General features: G+C 43.7%; 1 protein-coding gene across 11 annotated transcripts in view; it reads right to left on the bottom strand.

Annotated features, from left to right (window-relative positions):
* PTPRT (protein tyrosine phosphatase receptor type T) overlaps positions 1-21,823 on the bottom strand; it is a 431,252-nt gene that overhangs the window by 94,261 nt on the left and 315,168 nt on the right. For all 11 annotated transcript variants that reach the window (XM_048321536.1, XM_048321540.1, XM_048321542.1 and 8 more), the window contains exon 12: positions 3,573-3,846. In XM_048321536.1, the coding sequence (XP_048177493.1) occupies positions 3,573-3,846 (274 nt within the window). The remainder of the gene's footprint in view (positions 1-3,572; positions 3,847-21,823) is intronic.

Below are 21,823 nucleotides of genomic sequence, written 5' to 3'. Positions count from 1 at the left end.
TCCACAGGGATGAATGGCACCTCTCTGCTGGCAGCTCTATCCATACCTCCAAAAAGTCCCAGAAGAATAATGCTGTGTGCTGGGAGTAGACCTGTCAGCATCAAGAAATCCAGCCTCAAGTCCCCTGATAATAATGAGCTGCCAAATTGTGCATGTAGTACAAGTCATTAGAGAGGCGAAAAATCAATAGGAATCTCGGTAGAGTCTATCATTCCCTCAAAAAAAAGTAATATTCTCATTGATTCCTGCAGTGCTACTTTTCACAATTCTCGGTTGAAGACATCAGTCACCTGTTGGACCACCAGGCTGGCAGAGCAGCTGGCAGCATCCCCCACGTCATCCCCAGCTGTGTTACACAGGCTCCTGCTCATCTCCCATTTCGAGGAAAAATGGCCAAGAGTTATTGATTGCAACTACACCGTTACAGATTGCGTTTTAACTCAGTGAGGTAAAATGCACCTCCAGAAAGGACTTTTTTAAGGAGCTCTGGTTTCTGAGCTGCTCAAAAGTTCAGGCAGGTTTCACACAGCAGCCAAAAATTCTCCCCGTGGGAGCGTGGTGCTGGATCAGCAACCAGAGACCTGCAGTGAGACAGATAAAGACCTGGGGACAATCAAACATCTCTCGCTTCAAACTCTGCTGCATTTCAGCTCAGCATCCGGCTGTCAACAGTGCCTAGGAGGGAAATTCACATGATTTGAAAGCGTTTTGTCTAACAAAGCTGAAAACCACTCTGTCTCACACGTGTTCTGCTTAGACTCCTGTCTGGAGGCAGCACCACAGTGACCAAACTGGCCCAAGAGATGGATCCAGGCAGCGACAGCTCTTTCATTCAGACTCTGAGACAAGTAAAACCGTGCACAAGAGAAGGCAGAAAAGCTTCTGCAGCAATTTGCGACACTTGTTTTGCATCCAGCTGTTAATTATGTTCCTTTCAGTGTAACAATCAGAGCTAATGGCTGCAGAGCAGACGGGAACACCAAATGAGCACAACCCTCCATGTACAGAGGAGCTCAAACAATGCAGAACTCCTACAACACTCCTAACCTCCTCCTAATCAAGCTTTTTGACCAAATCCAGGCTGTTTCTTCAAATTAAGCTCTCCCCAGAGCCCTGTGTTTCCAAAGGAAGATGTTCTGGTTCACTGCGTGAAGGCTTCTCATTGCAGGTTCCAGGTGTGGAAAGAAATTCCATCATTCCACAACCATCAGTGATTAATGAAACTATAGGAAATCCTAATTAAAAAATGAGTGGCAATGTTCTGTTAAGCTTTTCATGGGTAAGGGAACAAAAGGCTCTACTTTAACTGTGCTAAATTGTTATAGTTTCAGGTTTTTTGCAGATGTGTCTTATCAAAATTCATGGAATGGTTTGGGTTGGAAGAGACCTTAAAGATCAACCAGTTCCAATCCCCTGCCATGGGCAGAGACACCTTCCACTATCCTGGGTTGCTCCAAACCCCGTCCAACCTGGCCTTGGACACTGCCAGGGATAGAAATGCCATGGTGCACCCATAATTATTTGTAGGATTTTTTGAAGACCAGCCAAAGCTGCTCAGGTTAAAGACAAGAAAAAACCCATAACTCTTTAAATACAAATGGTACCTGTAAATAATTCTGGGAGTGGAACAAAAACTTACTATTTACAGCTGCAAAAGACCCTAATATTTGACATGTAGTGTTTAATGATTTTACCAAGAAACAGAAGGGATCACAGCTACTCCTCTGAAGATCCATATTCCACTCTTGGGCATTTACTCTATATTTTACCCACACCTCTATCCTTCGAGGATATATAAGCATATACTGTAGAAATATAAATTATTACCACAGGAGGAAGTTGCTTTCTCAAATAGGAATTTACCGTGTCTGGCTGGACACTTCTCATCCTGTCATGAACTGTTCATTGTTGCATTAAGACTCTTTTGATTAACTTATGCTTAAAAAGCCCTTTAGAATCTTGCTCCTGTTAGGACAGCCCAGGCAAGTCATCCTTTTTTGAGTCCTTAGCACCTGCAATGTAGGGTGAGCTGCAACCTGCCTGCTCCAGAGATGCAGGAAAAGCAGGAACACCAGTGCTGCCTGAATCCAGAATGCCAAGGGAAGCCTACCTTGCCATTCACACAACCCAGTTATGAATATCATATTGTACTTAAGCAAATAAAGTTCCTTCTTCCCTGGGGATCCATTCACTAGCAATTAACTATCACACATGGGGGAACTAACTAGAAACAGAGAGACATATACATATATTTCACAATTTCCTTTATAAAGGCAAATCCAAAACTGAATTAATCGAGCCGTGCTGGAAGGAAACTGTATTGACTAGAAAGGAAACCAAGGTGAAAACCGGCACAGTGTTGAAGAGGTTTTGTACTTGTCAGCCACACAGCTGAAGCTCTGGAAGAAAATGGTGATAAATGATGGGTGTAAAGCACTAAGATGTGTTGTGAACACTGGCTGGCACTGCCAGCCTGTGTAACCATCACAGTCCTCTGCAATGTGCAGCTGCATTTCAGCTATAAAAGCCACTAAAGCCTGCACCATTCACCTTTGACTGATTTTTGTAATTTTGCTCTCTCAGAGATGATATTGTGGAGAATTTATTTACGTTAAAATTAAATTCCTGAAAGCACTGGCAAACACACTAATAATGGCAGACTCTGCTACCCAAATTTGTGACGCCTTGTCACAAATGGTGTGCCAACAATGCTCTAAGACTCTTCATGAGGGCAGAGTAGAAAATTCTCGTGTTATGTATTAATGGAAAACAGCTGGGGAGCCAAAGGGGGGGAGGAAGGTGATCCACTGAGGCTGGATCTGGCCTGAACACTGCTGAAGTGACCTGAAACAGAAGAGGTAAAAGGTCACAAATTATCCTCAGCTGGAAGAGAGAAGAGAGGCCTCCTGTTTTCCTGTGGTGGGATGGGGCCTGTTGTGGCATTGTGTGTTTGTCATTTGAGTCTGAGAATAGGGCAGGCTATGTTTCCTGTGCAGTCTGCATTTTAAACCCAATATCACAGAGCAAAGATATATAGAAATACAGCATTCCAAAGGGGTAGGACAGACATGCAGACAGTCCCCTCTGCCGTACTTGACTTACTCAAGCTGAAACTCCCAACCACAAGTGCTGCATTATGATATGGCCAAGTGCAAGCTCCAAGGTAATCCAAATTCATAACATCTCCTCCAAAATCACAAACACTGTGAACTATCAAGGTATGGCAATTATGTCTTTTAAAAGCACAATAGCCCCTGCTCTGACATTCATGCTTATGGAAGGGTAAAAAAAAACGTATCTAAATTCTAAGCAGCTCGTTTAGTAAATCACATGGCAACATGTGCCTTTGCAGAATCAGGGTCCTCAACAGATTTCTCATTGGATCTGAGCATCAGAGAGAGATTTGAGTGAAGGACAAGTAATGGCATGCTTGATTTTCATCAGATTTTTGTAAGAGGGTAATAAGAAGGAGAAATTAAACCAGCATCCAATCGAGAAGGAAGAAGAATGATGAGGAGGACAGAGAGAGGCAGCCACATGTACAGATCCAGCTCAATTTTCCCTGCACTTACTCCATTGGCCTTGCTAAGAGCCTGGAAGTATATGCTGTAGCTTTTCAGGGGGGAAAGGGGAGCGTTCCAGTAGCCATTGTAGGTCTTGTTGTCACCCACGGTGAAGGGCTGTGTGACAGGAAGGTTGATGGGCTTCAGCTCGGCTGCAAAGTAGTGTGGAGAGTCCAGACTGGAGGCATTCTTGTAGCTCACTGGCACAGAGAAGCACTCAATGATGTCTGCAGCTCTGCGGGCTTTCTGCAGCTTCTCCTCCTTGACAACGAGTTGGTAGACGCTAGGAGGGAGAGAGAAAGGTGAGATTAGAGATCCCAGAGCCTTGAATGTCAGGAATCTTTCCAATGAAAGGACAAGAGTAAAGCAAAGTCAGAAACACACAGCTGAGGTGTCCCAGCAGGCACAGCTCCTGGCACACCAGTAGCAGTGGCAGTGGCCACTGAAAGCCATTGTGGGGGCAAGATGCTGGCCATGGGCTCTGTTGGTTTAATTGAGTAAGTCAGGATAAACCTTGGTGAAAGTCAGAGCAGATTTCAATCATGTCACTCTCTAGGAAAAGGAGTAACTAATAAAATATCCAGTCCAGAATGAATTTTTAATGTGCTGGATGTTGGGAAGCAGATGGTTTCTCCTGCAGCCACCAAAGTGAAACATGAACTGTTTGCTTGGGCCAAACGCTGACTGCAGTGGAGGAGAGCACGAGCAGGTGGCAATGGTGTCAGGTGCCTTTGGAAATAGTTTCAGGGTGCAAAAACCTGTTTAGGCCAAAAAGAATCTTCTAAGAACATCCCTTTTTTTGGCCTTCCCTCATATCTTGATGTCCACATAAGGACCTGCTGAGGCCCTGGCACAGGCTGGTGAAGCTGTGGCTGCCCCATCCCTGGGAATGTCCAAGGCCAGGCTGGACAGGGCTTGGAGCAACCTGGTCTGGTGGAAGGTGTCCCTGCCTGTGGCAGGGGGTTGGAACTGGATGGTCTGTAAGGTTCCTTCCAACCCAAACCATTCTGGGATTCTAGGTTCTCTTTTTGGGGTATCCTGTGACATAGAGTTCTCTAATTCCAAATGGCAAATATCCTTCTACCTTCTATCCCTCAAGGACTGTTTATGTACTGAGCAGGTGGCTTTACAGCTCTCTCAATCCACTTTTGTTTCAAGAAACAACAACTCCTCATATTCTCTCTGACTCTATGAAATGGTAATCCTTTTGGATTCCTGCTAAGCTTTTGGCCATTATGATATATAATAGCAATCTTGTTATTTCTGGCTTACTATTCCAGGCTCAAAGAGCCTGAAAAGGCATTCAAATGCAGTCTGTTTTTTTTTTTTTTCTTTCCTCCTCAGGCAGCTAACAAAGCCCTGGAGTTCGATGCTGCTACAGCCCAGGCAGGTTTACTGTCTGTTTAACACCACTCACACACTTGACAAAGAAAGATAGGGTTGCAGTCATTTTACTTCGTGTCAGGCTATTCAGATGTGCTGCCCTCACCTGTCTGTGTCAGGCTGGGCCTTTGTTCAGGCAGACAGGGGAGATCGATTCCAAGATTGGGACCAGCCCGCAGTGTATCATTGTCCCGGCTTTCACAGGCTCATTGTTGCAGAAAGATTGGTCTGGGAAATTTCTAGCATAACAATAGCTTATCAATGCTCCTGTGGGAAGCGGGCTTCTGGCACCTCCAGCACGGAGGAGTGAAAGAAGCCCCAGCTCCTGTTTGAATTCCCAGTTCCTGGGGCCCGTGGGGATCTGGCTCGTGCTCTGCTGACAGCGGGGCGGTCAGGGAGGCACTTGGAAACCATTTGGCTCCCACTGCTAGACACAATCCCAGCTAATCTGTACAAGCACGAGCAATTTATGAATTACTCAGTACTGAAGCTGTGCTTACACTGGCATTAGCTAATGTAGCAGGAGCACCAGCTGCATGGACTGCAGCCTTTAATGATGGCCCATCAGCGTTTTGGAAAGCTGTCCTCATCCTACAGTTCATCAGAGCCTTTAATAAAATATTTTAGACCTTCTCTGATATTTATGTTACAATTTCAAAAAGACAAAAACAGGTTTCCAAGCAACACTTTAAGTATTGTCATTGAGGATGTAGTGGGAGCTGTAAGCAAAAGCCTGTTCAATACAAACCCTCTCCTCATCTCAGCGATAGCAACTCTTACCGTGCTGGTTTGGCCACTGTTTACTGAGAGTGTACATTCGTATTCTGACCCTTCTCTCTGGCAATAATAATAATCTACACTGCTGGGAAAGTTTGTCATTTTGTTTGTCAGCCATGTGCAAAATTGTAGCTGCCACTTTTACAGACATTTGCCCCATGCCTTCTAACCTCAAAACGCATGGTTTCTGTTTCATCCAATCCTAAACACTTGCATTTTCTTCTTATAGAAAATGTTTCCTTTAGGTACATACACAAATTATGTATAGACATATATTAATCTCCTGTCATCCTACAAAGAGGCCAACAACTCCCTCATTCTCTCTCCCCAGCCCTGAGAGTGACACTCATTCTCTTGGTTATCCCACTTGCAAGCCATGAAACCATGGACTGTCTGTCTTTGAAGAAGGGGAGCTCTCAGGGACATGAACTGCCAGGTAACTGAACTCTTTCCCAAATCATTAGACCACTACAGACACTTTTTTTATCATGAGCAGGAGTTTTGACACATACAGAACCCAGTCACAGATCCTCTTCTGCCTCTATTCTCTCACATTTTCTCTTTCCCACTTAGCTATTAACATACTTCTTCCTTTCACAGGGATAACTCACATTTGTAGTTATCTGATAATTTACGTTTAATGTTTATTCTTTTGAAATTAATCAAGGTTCCTCTGGAAGCACAACAGTATGTTCATGAACATTCAGCTGGGGTGCAACAATTGTCCCATTTGTGTTCAAGTTAAAATCCTCTTCATCTCCTGCTCAAACCCTTCCTCCTTTTCCTTGGAACAGGTATCTGAGCTAGCACTGCTCTCACTGCTCCCTCTGCCTAAAAAAAACTCCTCTGGTGGCACTTAGGGTGGGGCACTGACTGCTCTCCTGGCATTTTTCTGCTTTATACCCCAGCTCACACTGACTGACACAGCACCCTCGGCTTTGCTTTGCCTGCTTGGCTTGGGGTCCTTCAGCCTCACTCTCTTCTCTGAGCCTGGTACGGGTCAAGAGGCCACTCTCAAAGGAAGTGGTCAAGCAGCCAAGAGTGTGTCTGAGTCCAAAGCTTACTTTGGGCTGAAGATTATCACTCTGAGGTCTGGTTCCCTTTCCAAATGGTTACTCCGGGTCTCACTTTCTGTTTTGATCCCAGTATCTTGATCCATCTAGACCCTCCAGAAGGGCAGGATTCCCAGTTCACCCCAGCAAGGACACAGAGTGCTACAGACTCTTTTTATTTTTTCCTATCACTGTTTTTGGGGGGTTTTTTTGAGTTATGCTTTTCTCCTCCTGTTTTGTTTACACCTAGGAGCAGAATTTCCCTGCCTGCCTTTAGGTCATTTTCAGAGACCAACTTCTCTGCATTAACCAGCGAAGTGCTGCAAAGCACAGCAAGTGCTTCCACACCTGCATTGAGGTGTGGAACAACTTGGAGCAAAACCCCACCAATCCGACACCCAAATGGAATTGCTGTGGGAATTCTGAGCAGAAAATGTCCAATTACCCACCCTAAAGTTTAGCAAGCCATCTGCATTACTACAATATTTCTCAAAGAGTAAAACTAATCCAACTTTGCTTCCAGAAGATGGAAACTTGAGGGGATACACCACAGTCCCCAAGATCGTGGTTGGTCACTGACTCAGGATAAACTTGGTGAGTAGGATCTGCCCTTTTGCCCTGAAAGAGCCCTTCAGCTGCACTCACATCTCTGGGTCAGGGCTGAGCAGGGTCTACCCTTTGCAGTTTGCTATCCCTGACAATTTTGTAACACCATTACAGCCAAGGGAAAGAAGGAGTAGTACTCCAAAAAGTGGTGCTGGAGGGAAGGATGAAAAAAGCAAGTGAGCAATGGAAATAAGGGAGGAGATCTCCAAACTCTTCTAATAGCTCTTTTTCCAGCTACCAGGCAGGCAGTAACGTGGATCTCCTGGGGCTCTCCCCAACTCAGGCTTCAAAGCTGCTGCTCCCAGCCAGTATCAGCTAACATGGCTTTCCTGGCAGGAATCAATACCTCGCTGCAAACGCCCAGCTGGAGACAAGTGTCAGTGTCATACATAGAAATGATATTAAAAGAGACAACAAAAACAGAGCGTTCAAACTCCTACATGAGATAACAACTTCAGTGCCAGTGAAATGAAAGATGACACAGCCACACTAACTCCTGCATTCCAGTTTTTAATGTCAGGACACATTTGGAAACACTGCAGTCAAACCCACACGTGTATGTGCTGCAGGGCAGTAGTAGCAGGGGGTTTGTGCTCCCAGTGCCACCCCAGCCCGGCTTTGTGCAGCCAAATAATGCTGCTGTCCCCGTACAAAACACCAGGGGACTGCTTTCCAAACATCCACAGGCTCTGCTCTCCAGAGAGCTCTCGAGGGATTCTCAAATCTGGGCCACAAAACAAATGCCTGACCTCCTAGAAGGCTGGAGAGCTGACTGCCCTGTGTGCAGCTGTACACTCTGATTAGAAAAGGAGGCCAAAACTGGGTTCCTTTATAAATTTCGAAGGTCTTATATAGATAAATCCACATCAATTTAATAGAAGCTTTTTAAGTTTTTGACAGCTCAGCTGTAAATCACTGATAAAAGCACCCACCATAATGGGCCACAGCACAAATGTTGTCTGCAGAGGAACAAAAGGTGCCCTTATCACCATCTACAAGGTAATTTTTTAAATGATGAGTTCCCTATTCAGCGTGAAAAAAATCAACGTTCTAAATCACAGCCCATTTCTGTGATGGAGATCTCTCTGCTTGCCTCAGGCTTCTCCTTTCCCTGCTCTTGATTTCTTTTTGAGGATGGACTGAGGCAACACTTGCCCACAAATTAAGTATTTAGATCAGTGTCAAATTCTGAATGTAGGATGTGCAGGAATGTGGGGAGGAAAAGCCGAGTCAGAGCTCTCCATAAAGCATCCAGCGTCTGGCCTGGGCATTTCGGTATCCTGACACATCAACAAGGTAAAACCTTCACTATACCCTTGATACTGATGGGGCAGGAAAAGGAATATAATTTCTTTGTAACCCTACAGTGATCCATTCGCCTGAATTATTAAAGCTTAAAAGAAACAATGTTTCAGCAGCTGAGTACTCCCTCTGGACCAATCTCGTTATTAAACTTTCCTCCACATCATATAAAGATTTAATATATTTTCACTTAACACATAAATTTATTATCAGCTGTATATTATTTCTAATATTATTTTCTCCCAGGGACCAAAAATAAGTGGCAATTAGTACAGTTTGATCTTGTAGTGCATTTTTTTAGCAGACTACTGCGAGCAGGTTTTGTTGTTCATCCTACAGAGAACAGGAACTTCCCACTTCTAGCTCAAATGAACACATTCCTTTCAGAAAAACTGTTTGATAGGCTACAGGAAATAAGAGAGTAGTGGTTTCCTTGTTAGTGGCTATTTTAATTCAAAGAATCAAGGACAAAAAGGAGCAAATGAAGGAAGGATAGAAAAGATTTGCACCTCCCCATGTGGGATGTAGCAGCTGACATGGAGCTGGACGTTGAATTTCCACTCCTGCACATATTCTATGGAAGGAACAGATCCAACTCTTCCAAAAAGGCTATGAAAACCCATGAAAATAAACCCCAAATCCTGTCTGATCCATCCACAGGGGTCAGTGCTGCACAGAGGTAAAGACAAGGTGTTGGCAGCACATGAACAGGGACAGAGGTACAATAAGTAGAGGGACCAACAACCACTTCAGCTTCTTTTCCTTTATCCATCTACAGATACTGAGCACTTTTCCTTTATCCATCTACAGATACTGAGCACTTTTCCTTTATCCATCTACAGATACTGAGCAGCAGCTTTTTTTATCATTTGATTATTCCATGTAACTTATGATCCTGTTAAATTTGGTTGAGCCAATGTAAGTATATCTGTGTACATCCATGAAGGTTCATCACATTTATTCTGACAGTATGGAGCCATCTCCCAGGATACTGGAATGGGAGAGGGTTTGATGTGTTGCCTGACACCCACATTTAGAATTCAGATTAGCCATTGGATGTGCAGATGCTTGTTTTATGGCCAAGCTGCCTTCAGTGATGCACGCTGAGACAGAAGAATAGCATCAACATCTTTATTTCCCCCTCTTAAAGATACCGAGATAGAAGCCTGAATTCTGCCACAGAGATAATAATAAATAAAATAATGGGAAATTTAAAGAAAGGTACTCCATATATCAGTACTCTATATAGTTTATCCTAAAAGATTGTGACATTAAACTGTGAGCAAGATCCTTCTCATGGTGTGCCTGCAGCCCCACCATGAACCTGCACACAGGGGATTTTGTAAAACATTCAACCCAAACCAAGCCTAAAAAGCTTTATATAGCCTACATTCTCCTAAAATGTACATGAACTAAAGGGACAGCTGCCCTAAAAGGCTGATGCTGAGACTCACTGCTCTGAGCACCCACTGCAGCACTGCTTTCCTTGGGCTCCAAGGGTGAATAGCTCCTGACCAGGCACCTCCTGCAAACGTTCAGGCACCCAAAAGTCGGCTCCACAGACAGTTTCCAAGTGCACAAAGTTTTCTGGGTGCAAACAGGTGCCAATATATTCCTAGAATTGAGTTACTGCCTTCACATATTCTAAAATGTCACCCTCAGTACCTCCAAAAGCATTTTTAATCAGAAGCTCTGAAACTAATCTACAAAACATAATGAACTGCGTTTCACAGACACCTAGGACGCACTGACAGGACCCAGTGCTCCGTTCTGCAATTTTCTGTCTATTTAAGAACTGATTCTAACACATTACAATCAATTAAAGATTGCTACTGTTTCCACTGCACTCTGGAACAGCTCCATGCAGAATACAACCTGCTGAAGTGAAGGTTTGCTTTCAATAAACAGTTTCATGCAGAAAATAGGGGAAAAAAAGAGATTGTTCTACAGTGTCATCTTCTGGAATATGCTTGGCTATTTCAAAGACTTAAAAAGTAGCCCATTATGAATATTGGGCTGCACTGTCATCAATCAGCTTGCTCGCATCTGCAAAGCATTCACAAAAATAAAGCTGGTAATAGTGATGCTACTTGAGGAAATAGTCTCTCATATTGCAAAGTTATTCACACCAGAGCCTTCATTTCGAAGTTATTTTTGCGTGTTCTTTTAACAGTCATTTAAATTAAACAACTCTTCTACTACATTCACTGAAGTTGAAGAATACCAAAGAAAATATTCAAATTCAGCCAAATTTGTAAAAAATGGCATAGGAAGAAGAGATGGTAATTACTGCCATTGCTATGAAAAAAACCTGCTGAGATGGAGCCAATAATGATGAAATCCATTTAATAATCAAGAAGGCTGGGAAAAGAGTCTCTTCACATTTTCTTCCACTCTCATATTCAGCTCAGTGCTCCAGATTTACTACCAGGGCATGTCAGACCCTGAAATTCATGAAACAAAAGGTAGCGATTTCACACTTGGATAAAACCATTTGGAGTCAGGCTTTTCACATGGGCATTCTTTTATCACTAAATTTTCAAGCTTTGTTAAATTTCCCTCGTGATTGAAATGGCCTCTAGAAAAAGTGAGGAAGTTTAATGACTGCATGGTCCCTGCATAGGAGAGAGACACGGGCCTGTGTTGTCCCCAGCCAGCAGCAGGAGCTGTGATGAGCTGCCTGTGGGACAGGCAGTGGCATCTATTTCAGGAACTGTGCACTGTGTCAAGGCTGAAAAAAACCAGCAAACCCAAACAAAATGTTTGTATTTGCAGAAAAGCACCCTGCCAGTGGCACTCTAACAAACGCTGTCTGTGGCCAGGATACTTTGTCTGACATTCCTTTGCAGTCTCACTGCAGCAGCACCTACAACTCCCAGAGCTGAAAAAATGAAAACTCTATTGGAAGGTGTGTATAGGGGTGTGTTTGTTTGTTTGTGAGTCGCTTGGGGTTTTTGGGTTTTTGGTGGTGGTTAGGTGGGGTTTTTTTGTAGAAGAACTGACAATGTAATGTCAAATGTTCCATGACCTTCCTAGTTTTCATCCTGACAGACCCCTCAGGTACAATAATAATTATCCCACTGTTGCAGATACATAAACAGTGGCATGGGGCATGTGACTCTGCCTGATTTCACAGTATCAGTTGTATGTAAACAAATCCACACTTTCTTGTCCAATATTCCTCCATCCACCCACCAGCCAATATGTCCTGTCTAAAGGAGTCTGGAGCACCCAGCCCGAACACATGCTACTCCTACCAAATCTTTCAAATCGGGAAAAAGAGGAGAAAAATGTGACTTCTGGGCATCACTAGAGATGGGACCTGCAGCAATGGAAGAGGAGCAGACAGTGCTGAGTAAGAGGTGCTTGGAGACTGGCTCTGTCTTAAAATTGCAGCACAAAAAATATGGGAACAGAACCATAAACACCAGTAACAACATTGTGCCAATAGTGATGGTTTAAATAATGGAGCTCTGAGCAACCTGGTCTAGTGGAAGGTGTCCCTGCCCATGGCAGGGGGTTGGAAATGAGGGAACTTTAAGGTCCCTTCAGCCCAAACCACCATTCCATGATTCTATATGAGCACATCTAAACACCCCTGCGTGCACCTATGTGTGTACCTACATAAATACATCTGTTAAAACCAGTGTTTCCAACCTCGTAATGTTCCACCCACCATGACTCTTCTCTGACTGAAGAGGCCACGACACTCATGGAAAGGTATCAAAAAATCCAAATATTCCCATATAGCTCTGAGCAACTCTGACCATCACCACAGCACCTGTCCACAGCAAACAGAAACGTGGCAACACGCACAAAACCTAAGGAGTTGTCCAAAATACAACTGTATTCACTGACCATAAAGAAGGATTTGTGTACTTAAAAGGCCATTTTCCTCAGCTGTATCATTTGGCCTCATCAAAGATGCAATTCATACTCACAGAATGACCATCCCCTGCCCACCAGAACACTGCTCCTGCATCTGTTTACTTGTACATATGTCGTATTACTGGTACTCTCTTAAATGCTTTAAATTCTCTATTTAATCTTCTGGGAAGTAAGCAATTAAAAAGCAAAGAACCAGAGGGCATTTCAAAGCTCTGTGTTCCATTATCTCGACCATCTCCATAAGCCTGGCCTGGCTTGCAACCCAGATTAGCCACAATAGCTGCTGTTCCCCAGTGGAACTGGCCCTGTCCCTCTCTCCAGTTCTGTGCTATTTTCTGCTGGCAGATTAAAGATAATGAGTGCAGACAGATACAGCTTTCGCTGCAACAGGAGCTGATGTGAGCGGCTTTGGAGGTGTTTCTCCCCTCCCGAGCCACCTGCCATCTGTTTCATCTACAAAAAAACCACGCCAAACCCAACCTCTGTTTTGTTAATGTTGCTTTGTATTAAACAGGCATCGCTGACTGAGGTCCTGTCATCCTCAGCGAGTGCTGGTTTAAGACCAGGAGGATGTTTCAAGGACAAGAAGAGCCAAAGTGGTTCTTGAACAACCTGGAGGGCAAGGAGAGACCATGGCACGCACTTACTGGGACTGTCCAGAACCTTCTGCCATGTCCTTCATAAAACCAGCAGCTTGAACAAGAGGATGGGGATATTTGCACATATTCTCAGTCAGAATTCATTTGGGTTTTTCCAATGGCTTCCATCACACTAGGTTCATTTGGATGCAGAAATAATCTAGCTGGGAATTCAAGCTTCCTCTGCCTTTTCCACATCTGCAGCTACCAGACTTTTCAGGGAAAACCCACACAGAAGAATCTGCTGTCTTTCTTAAGAGAGAGCACTAGAAAACACTAGAAAAATACTTTTATTGGTGTCATGTCTGTTTGGATATTTTTTAAATTAAAAGGCTAAGAAAAACACTAGAAAAAAAAGAGGGAACTTGCTCTGTTTACAACCTTCTGATAAAATTCATTACTCAACAAGGCCCGTGCAGTCAGGTAACTACTCCCAGTCCTCTGGTCAATGTGCAATGATGATGAGCTCTCCTGGGGAAGGCTACCACAGATTTTCAGCACCTGAAGCTGCAGGAGTATCCACCAGCTTCTCTCCACCTTTTCTGCACATGTTTTGCTTTTCAGAAAGAGCAAAGTTTTCATGCGTCTGACACCAGGGAGAGATCTGAAATGGTGCCTTCACTACAACATCTCCTGCCCCAGAATGAAGGGAAATTGAGGACAGAGGAAGGGGAGTGGGAAAGTCCCAAGGATAAGAACTCCTCTGCAGCAATCCTTCCATAAACACCTCCCACCCCCACCACAGTGGGAATGGGACAGATTTAAACACTAGGAGATTGTGTCTGACAATCCTGCAGTTCACCAGCTGCCTTCAAAACTAAGAGTATTTTTTACAGAAGAGAAAACATTACACGTAGGCTGTATCCTTTGACAGAAAAAAAGCCCTCAATCTGCATCAACATCAGCTCCTGCACTTCCTTAGGGATCTTTCAAGGCAGACTACAAGGGTTGCCAGCATTTCCTCCTCTTTTACTGTTTGACTTTCCCACTAGAAATACTCCTCATTCTGCCTCTCTCCTCACCTTTTGCATCATGACTACTTTGAATTACACCCGTCCTGCTTCCCCTTCCTTTTGCACTGCAAGCAAATCCTTCACCATTCCTAGCTCTCTGCCTTTTGCTTTGGAAAACCACTGTGCAAGGAAAGCTGAAATTATGGGAAGGCAGAGGAGCATCATGGCTGCAGAGGTTTATTCCTGAGAATTGTCTGGCTGCATTTAAGATAATCCCATCATTCCATCTGCATCCCACGCGCTGGTGAAGCAACCCCATTTTCTAGTTCCAAGAAATTATGCATTCATTATGGAGGAAATTAACACCTCAAAGCAAACTATAATTAGGAATTCTTCAATTCAGTTTATGCTTTTTCAATTAGGCGCTCTATAATTTTAATCACGGGAGCATTAACATGTTTCCGGAATTTATATACCTGTAGTATAATTAAATCCTGAAATGCCTTAGTCTGCAACAGCAAAGCAGAGCTTGCTCATCTTGCCTTTTATTGTGTTTTTGTGTTATTACAGACACATCGAGGGGCACCTGCTTCTGTAAACATCTCCTGCCATGTGCAGCAGAGAAGGGCCCAGAAGAGCCTGGCCACTGCTCCTGAGGGGTGGACAATTGCCAGGGACTTGTGCTCAGACTCATCCCTTCTCATTTTAAGTGCCTTAAGGAGCTGCTTCAATTAAGTAAATCATCCTTGGTGATCCTTCAAAAAAGCCAAGGTCCCACCCCTGAGCAGCTGTGGCCCAGCTCAGTTCATTCCATCAAAGGGTCTGATCCAAAAGCTCTCACGGGCTTGGCACTGCATCTCCTGGAAGTCAGAGTTTCTGATTTTTAAAATCTTTCATGTTGTTTGTGATTACCCTTTCATTCTGTGACAACAGGGAAGGAGCACAGTGGCTCTGAGAGCTGTGAAGCAAAGAGATGTGTTGGGAAAAGAAACCCTCAAACTGGCAACCGTGGGTATTTTCTCCTGTCCCCTCATCTAACTGGCTGACAGGTTGATGTGAGGAAATGGCCATCAATTTGTGAATCTCAGCTTAAAGCTCAGAATTCATTAACCTGTTGGTTGCTGGAATTAAATCTGACAGTTTACACAGTCAGCATAAAAGATTTATGCAAAAACCCTCCTTTCCCCTACTCACTATCCTCAGGTCTTCATAACACTACAAAGTGTTAGCAGAAGCCTCCCTGTGGCACTAATAAAATGCTGCTTGACACCGAAGAATTGGCTCCACGTGTAATTTGATTGTTAAAATATTACCATTCAAATAGACACCAATTTTATGCCTCTCCTCTCCCATTCCTGTCCCCTGCCAAAGCTCCCTGTGGAATGGTCAAAGATACAGCAGGTCACCCAGGCTCTGAAAATGGCTGTGGCTCTGATAGATGGCAAAAGGCAGATTTGTGACCCTTTAGGGGACTGAGTCTCAACTGGACAGTGTGCTGATCCAGTAGGAAAATGCATTTCCTGTACCAGATGAGAAAATTGACCCAAAATGCCCTTTAGCCTCACTTTTTGGGGCTAACACCTGACTCTTCAGGGGAACTAAACAAAACCTTTAAACCCCTATTCAACTAATTCTGCCATGTTGCATAAAAGACTAAATATTCCTTCCTGATACTCTTGGTTGTACCTTACATACCTGTATCTCCATTTTGCTTTTCTCCTCATACAATAGGCAAAGCACCTCTAATATTAATAATTTCAAGTACACGATGCCTTTCACCCAAATTCTCATTTTCCTTCTCTCACATTCACACACTGTTAAAGAAAATGTAGATCTGGTTTATCTCTAAGAAGAAACTTCATTTACCTTCAAACTCTTAGCTAAATTGAAGGCAGAATGTCAGGAGGGAGAAACTCAGCTTGAATGATTTCAGAACAATATCCCTGAGGTATATTATAGGAGATGTTAATTAATACAGATAATTAGTCTTATAATATCAGAAGCCTAGATTGATAATCTCATTTCTCATTAAATACTACAAAATTAAAAGATCTAAAGTGACGGCTGCTTGCCCTGTATTCAATCAACCAACTCACGTGATGCAGACATTTAAATATGAGCTTAGAAAAAGCAGAGCAGAAATTTCCTTTTCCAAGTACTAAGAACGTGCCTATCAAGGGAATCTAACTTTCTGAATTACCAAGGGCATGATAATTTCACCCTTAGCACCCTTTTTATTGTTTTGCTGCTCCTTTGCTCCTTCACTCCAGTTTGTATTTCCACGTACAAGGTACACTGCGTGGGAGTTTTGAGAACAAGAAATTGCCACCCTTTTCTGGCATTAATGAATTAATTATCAGCATAAATGCCTGAGGCAGGCTCATGTGATGCCACTAAGAAGCTGCAAAGCAGAGATCTGAGCAGCAATGCTCCCTCTCTAGCAATCTACACACCGAAGTCACCATCGGCAAAACAAAACAAAAGCACCAGCAAATACTGTGAATTTATAGTTTCTCCACCACAGAATCAAGGTCACTGGGCTTGCAAACCACTCCTTTGTAAGAACTACTGTGCAGTAAAGGCAAAATCAGACTAAGGATGCCGGGGGAGGGATGCAGGAAAGGCAAGCTCAGGATGGACAGATAATGCCCAACATTACAGAAAATAAAGAATTACCTGGAGATTTAATTTCTGGCCTGTGGCTCCAAATTTTCTCCATTTTTACTCTGTTGCAGATAGAAAGGCAAGTTTCGGCTACTTTCATTTCTCCAACATAAAATGGAAGCAACACCATGGCCCTTCCTCCCAGGAAAGTTTTACTCATTATTGCATATAGGATTATTTAAGTGCACAGATACATCCTACAGAATTTTTTCCTGGGAGAATAGCTTGAGCATAAAACCAGAAAAAAACCCCCACTATTCTTAGGTGTTCTGTTAAATAACACTACAGCTGTTTTCTCTTAATTTTTTTAGCATCATGTAGAACAAAAATTGCCTTTATTTCATGCTTGGAAGATCAAGAATCAAATAATAATACTCAAGTGTAATATGGGGCTTGGTCTATAGAAATTAATTTCTCCTTCTGGCTGGCTGTTGCTATGAAAATATTAATTTCACCTTGGCTCAGTACTTCTTAATATATTTTAAATATTTAAACTCTCTTCTCTTATTCAGATTTCCTTATTTCCTTTGAGATGTACGTTAATAAACTGACCCATCTGTACCTGTGTGCTGGCAGCACACAAAAGAATATCACAGATTATTTACTGACACACCTCTGAGAACTGCAGGAAGAGAGAGAGACTAAATCCATATTTCTCCAACAGAAAAGTTTTGTATTTCCTGAACCCCACCCCAAAATAATTGCAGGCTCTTCTCGAATGTCCTTCTGCAGTGTCCTACAGCTCCCCCACGCAGAGCAGGGTATTGACAAGGCAATCACACCTAAGGGGAGCATTTATCTAAACTCTGAAATCCTCAGAACTCAAATATGCTCTGGAAATTTGATTTGCTCTATAACAGTAGCATAGGTAGATTGATAGAACCAACTGCGTGCTAATAAAGCAGATGGACTTTCAAACATCCAACACACAAAATCCAGCCCGCTGGACATGTCCTGCAGGCAAAACCCCTCACAGCGGTATTTCCAAGCTGAGAGTGGGATATAAATTCTCAAACAGAGGTCTAAAGATGTCATATGTGAATAATCTATGAAGGACTAACTCAGCTCTCTTGACAGTAACAGATTCAAAGGCAGAAATATCCTCAAAATCACACTGGAGCTTTTCAGGAAAGAGTTGAGGAGTAAAGATTGAGAACACTTGCATTCTTCCTTCCTCTTGTGAATGTATTATAGATGAATGTCAGCCTCCAGCAAATCAATCATAGCACCATTCACAGGGTTTAGATTGATATAAGAACACCTAAAAGTTATTTTTAAAGGGCAGTGTGGAGTCAAACTCTGCAGGTTATACCACGAAAAATAACAGCAAAAATGAAACGCCTGTGCCGCAAGGGAGAATATTTCTGCTTGCTGAGGCTTCACCTTTCTTTTGGCAATAGGACAAAATAGATCAAAAAATATCTAAGTTTATATTAATCCTATTAGATCGCATGAAAGCATCCTCATTGTTATCTATAGATCGTTAACAACGCCGAGTTAATGACTGTTACGTTTATAAACAGCCACACTTAAATTATTTATCATCAGCGCTGGGGAACATCAGAAGGGTCTTAATGCTGAAGGTGACTTTGGATTTGGTGTACCTGCATTTCAGATGAATGAAAATACAATTAATCTTATCTTAAATATCCTTCGGTATTATTCCGAAGATGTTCTTGCAGCCCATGCTCCACCTCTGTGCAAGAGTAGAATGAAATACCTCAAGACCAAGTACAAATATTACCTTACAGTCACACCCCTACGTGTTCTCCAACTCCCCATCCCCTGAACAGAAGAGGAAATAGTAGAATAATTACTGCCTATTCATTGTTTTTCATCTTCACAGTTTGGAAGGACTACAATAAAAACTGGAGAATTGCAGAGCAGAAATTGTCAGGTTGGTGGGATAAGGGGTCAACCTACTGCTGCCCAGAGAAAGCTCTGAACAGCAGAGTTTTTGTAAGAAGGTGTGAGGAAGATCTACTTCAGATTCCTTTCAGGAGCTGCTTCAGCCCCATCTGAGGCAGGCTGGGAGATGAAGGGTCAGCGTGCAAGGGGGAAGGGATCGAGGAAAGCACGGTCACATCCACCAGGGAGGCCAGGAGAAGGCACCCCACCAGGATTTACATTGTACAGGATCCTCTGCACCATCTCACTGCTGTGCTCAGTCCTTTGTCTCAAATCTCTGCTTGCCTCAACGCCTTCAGCACCTGGACAGAGCATGGCATCACACTAAGAAGGAATTAATAACAGACAAATACACCCCACACAACCAAAAGGTAGAACACCTCACCAGACAACAGCAAAGAGGATACATTTGATCTCAGCTGAATGAATAAAACACACTGAGGAGGAAAAACCACCTCATTCTTGTGTGTTAAGGGTGCCACAAGCAGCTCACAATATGTTATTCATGTGTTATTCTTTTGATCTCCCTCTGAGGGAATGGGACCTGCTTCTGGAAATGGTATTTTGAGTGAATTTCACAAATTGGGCAGTGTGCAGAACAGACTGAAAGAAAAGGGAAGAGGTTGGGAAAATTGAAGCTTGAAATAATTGGGTGTATTAAGGTTAGCCTAAGAATAGTCTGGATGGTTATCCAGAAGAAGGTATTCCCACATTCTGAGCCTGTCAGAGTTAATAAATAGCTAAAACTCTCCCCAAGACTCCCTCCCCCTTACTACCCCTGCCCTTCTGTTTTTCATGCACACATCTGTAAGTCAATGAAATGGACTCATTATAGGAAATAATTTTATCACTTAGATGTGGCATGCACTCTCTGCAAACGTGTGTAATAGGCTACAATGCAATTAGAGAAATCAGAACGAAAATTTACAAAAAATCTCTACCAATTTTATGTACAGATGCATTTGCTGGAAAAGGCATTATTCACTGAATGCAGTTAAAGTGCAGTAAATTGACTTTGAGAAAAATCACAAGACTTTTCAATAAAAAGACAAAATAGCAACACTGCTAAGACAGCAGGTGGTAAAATGAGATACAGGAATGTTCCCCCATACGAAGAAATAAAACAAAACAAAGCTGTGTGATTTTACTGCTCTTTTCCAGCAGAAAAACATCCCTAAAGGACTCAGGAAACAGGCTCCTAAATCTGCTCATATGGAGTACCAGAGATTGAAAGGCAAACTTTGAGACACATTACTCAGAAACACTAGAAAAGGGATGGTGCTTAGTCTTAAAAGAACAGATTTTTTTTTTTTTTTTTTTTTTTTTTTTTTGTTTGAGCCTGTCAATGTAATTTGGGGCCAAGCCACAACACAATTGGGGAACCACCAGCTGACACAGGATCTTTAATTAAATCCAGTAGTTTGCATCTGGAGCAATTTGTTCCTGAATACTTAGTGGGCATCCTTCAAAAGCAGTAAGAACCTGTCAGTGGGACACAGAAACCCAAGCATTATGAAAGAAGGAACTGTGGTGTATTTAAGATAACACCCATGGGAAAAACTTGAAGAGTCTCTTGTGAAAACTGGAGGTAAAAGCTTGAAGATCCCACAGGGAGGTAATGGATACCTGCCGGACCCCTCTACAAGGCAGGACCCACTGTTTTTGTGAGTGACTCCAATTGCTGCTGTCAGCAGAGGAGCCTGGCAGGATGAGTGGCAGGATGAAGGAGCAGCTGGCACTTCTGCCAGCAGCAGATAAAGCAGTGTGGGCTCAGAAGGGAAATTTGTTCATCTGTGCTGGTGCCTTGCACCAAACATAAATTCCCTGAGGTGGAACAGAGTGATGAGAGAACTCTAAGTCAGGGAGCAACCCGCAGGTGAGTATCCCACATCAGCATCTCAGCGTTCAGAGCAGGACCCAGCTCAGAGAGGCAGCAATGTTGCTATTCCGTGGGTGCCTGGGCAGCTCCCTGCCCCTCAATGACCAGGGAAGGGATGGCACCCCTGTACTTGGTGCTGGTGAGGTCGCACCTTGAGTCCTGTGTCCCGTTCTGGCCCCTCACTGCAAGAAAGACTTTGAGGGGCTGGAGTGTGTCCAGAGAAGGGAATGGAGCTGGGGAAGGGGCTGGAGAGCCAGTCATGTGAGGAGCCGCTGGAGTTGTTTAACCTGGAGAAAAAGAGGCTTGGGGGGACCTTCTGGCTCTCTGAAACTCCCTGACAGGAGGGGGCAGCCAAGTCAGGGTTGGGCTCTGCGCCAAGGGAACAAGGGACAGGACAAGAAGAAATGGCCTCAAGCTGTGCCAGGGGAGGTTCAGGTTGGACGTCAGGAGGAATTTCTTCACAGGAAGGGTGGTCAGGCATCGGAAGGGGGTGCCCACAGAAGTGGTGGGGTCACCATCCCTGGAGGTGTTCCAAGAAATTACTGAAGATGGCACTCAGTGCTCTGGGCTGGTTGACAAGGTGGTGAGTGGTAAAAGGCTGGACTTGAAGGTCTTGGAGGTCTTTTCCAACCTTAATGATTCTGTGTTTCTGTAAATCCTCTACTCTGCAGCAGGACCTGCTCATCTACGTTAGCAAAGCCTTGCTAAACCAGAATTCCTTTTTCCTGGACTAAATTACTGCCTCACTGCACAGCCAGCCCAGCAGCACAGCTGGAGAAGTGTTAAATCCAGAAACTAAGCAGAAACACCCACAAGCATTAACCACAGGCATTCCTGCAAGAGTTACCAGCAGGCCTTGGTCACCATGGAAGAGAGGGCAGGATGGAGCCCTGGAGCCTCCTCCACCCTCATGTGGGGATTCTCAGTACCCAGCTCCACATCCCGCTGCACTCCAGCACTGCAGAGGCATTTGAAGTGATGCTGGGAGGGTAATAATCCCAGGAGTGCCAGCAGCAATCCTTCCTGGAGGTTAACAGCGGGAGGCAAGGAGGCTGAAGCATTCATGAAAGGAGACTATGAAAGGCAGAATCAACAGCTGAGCTGGCCTTTTAGTCAGCACTTGCTTTCAGCAGCTCCATTATCAGAGGAGAATGAGAGAGGAGTGAGGGAAGCCTGGGGAGGAAGGAGAAGGGGGGAAGTGTGAAAAGAA

Source organism: Corvus hawaiiensis, chromosome 17, assembly GCF_020740725.1.
Source record: "Corvus hawaiiensis isolate bCorHaw1 chromosome 17, bCorHaw1.pri.cur, whole genome shotgun sequence".
Taxonomy (NCBI): Eukaryota; Metazoa; Chordata; class Aves; order Passeriformes; family Corvidae; genus Corvus; species Corvus hawaiiensis.
The sequence above is the reverse complement of the archived record's forward strand: the minus strand, read 5'-3'. Positions and strand labels throughout refer to the sequence as shown.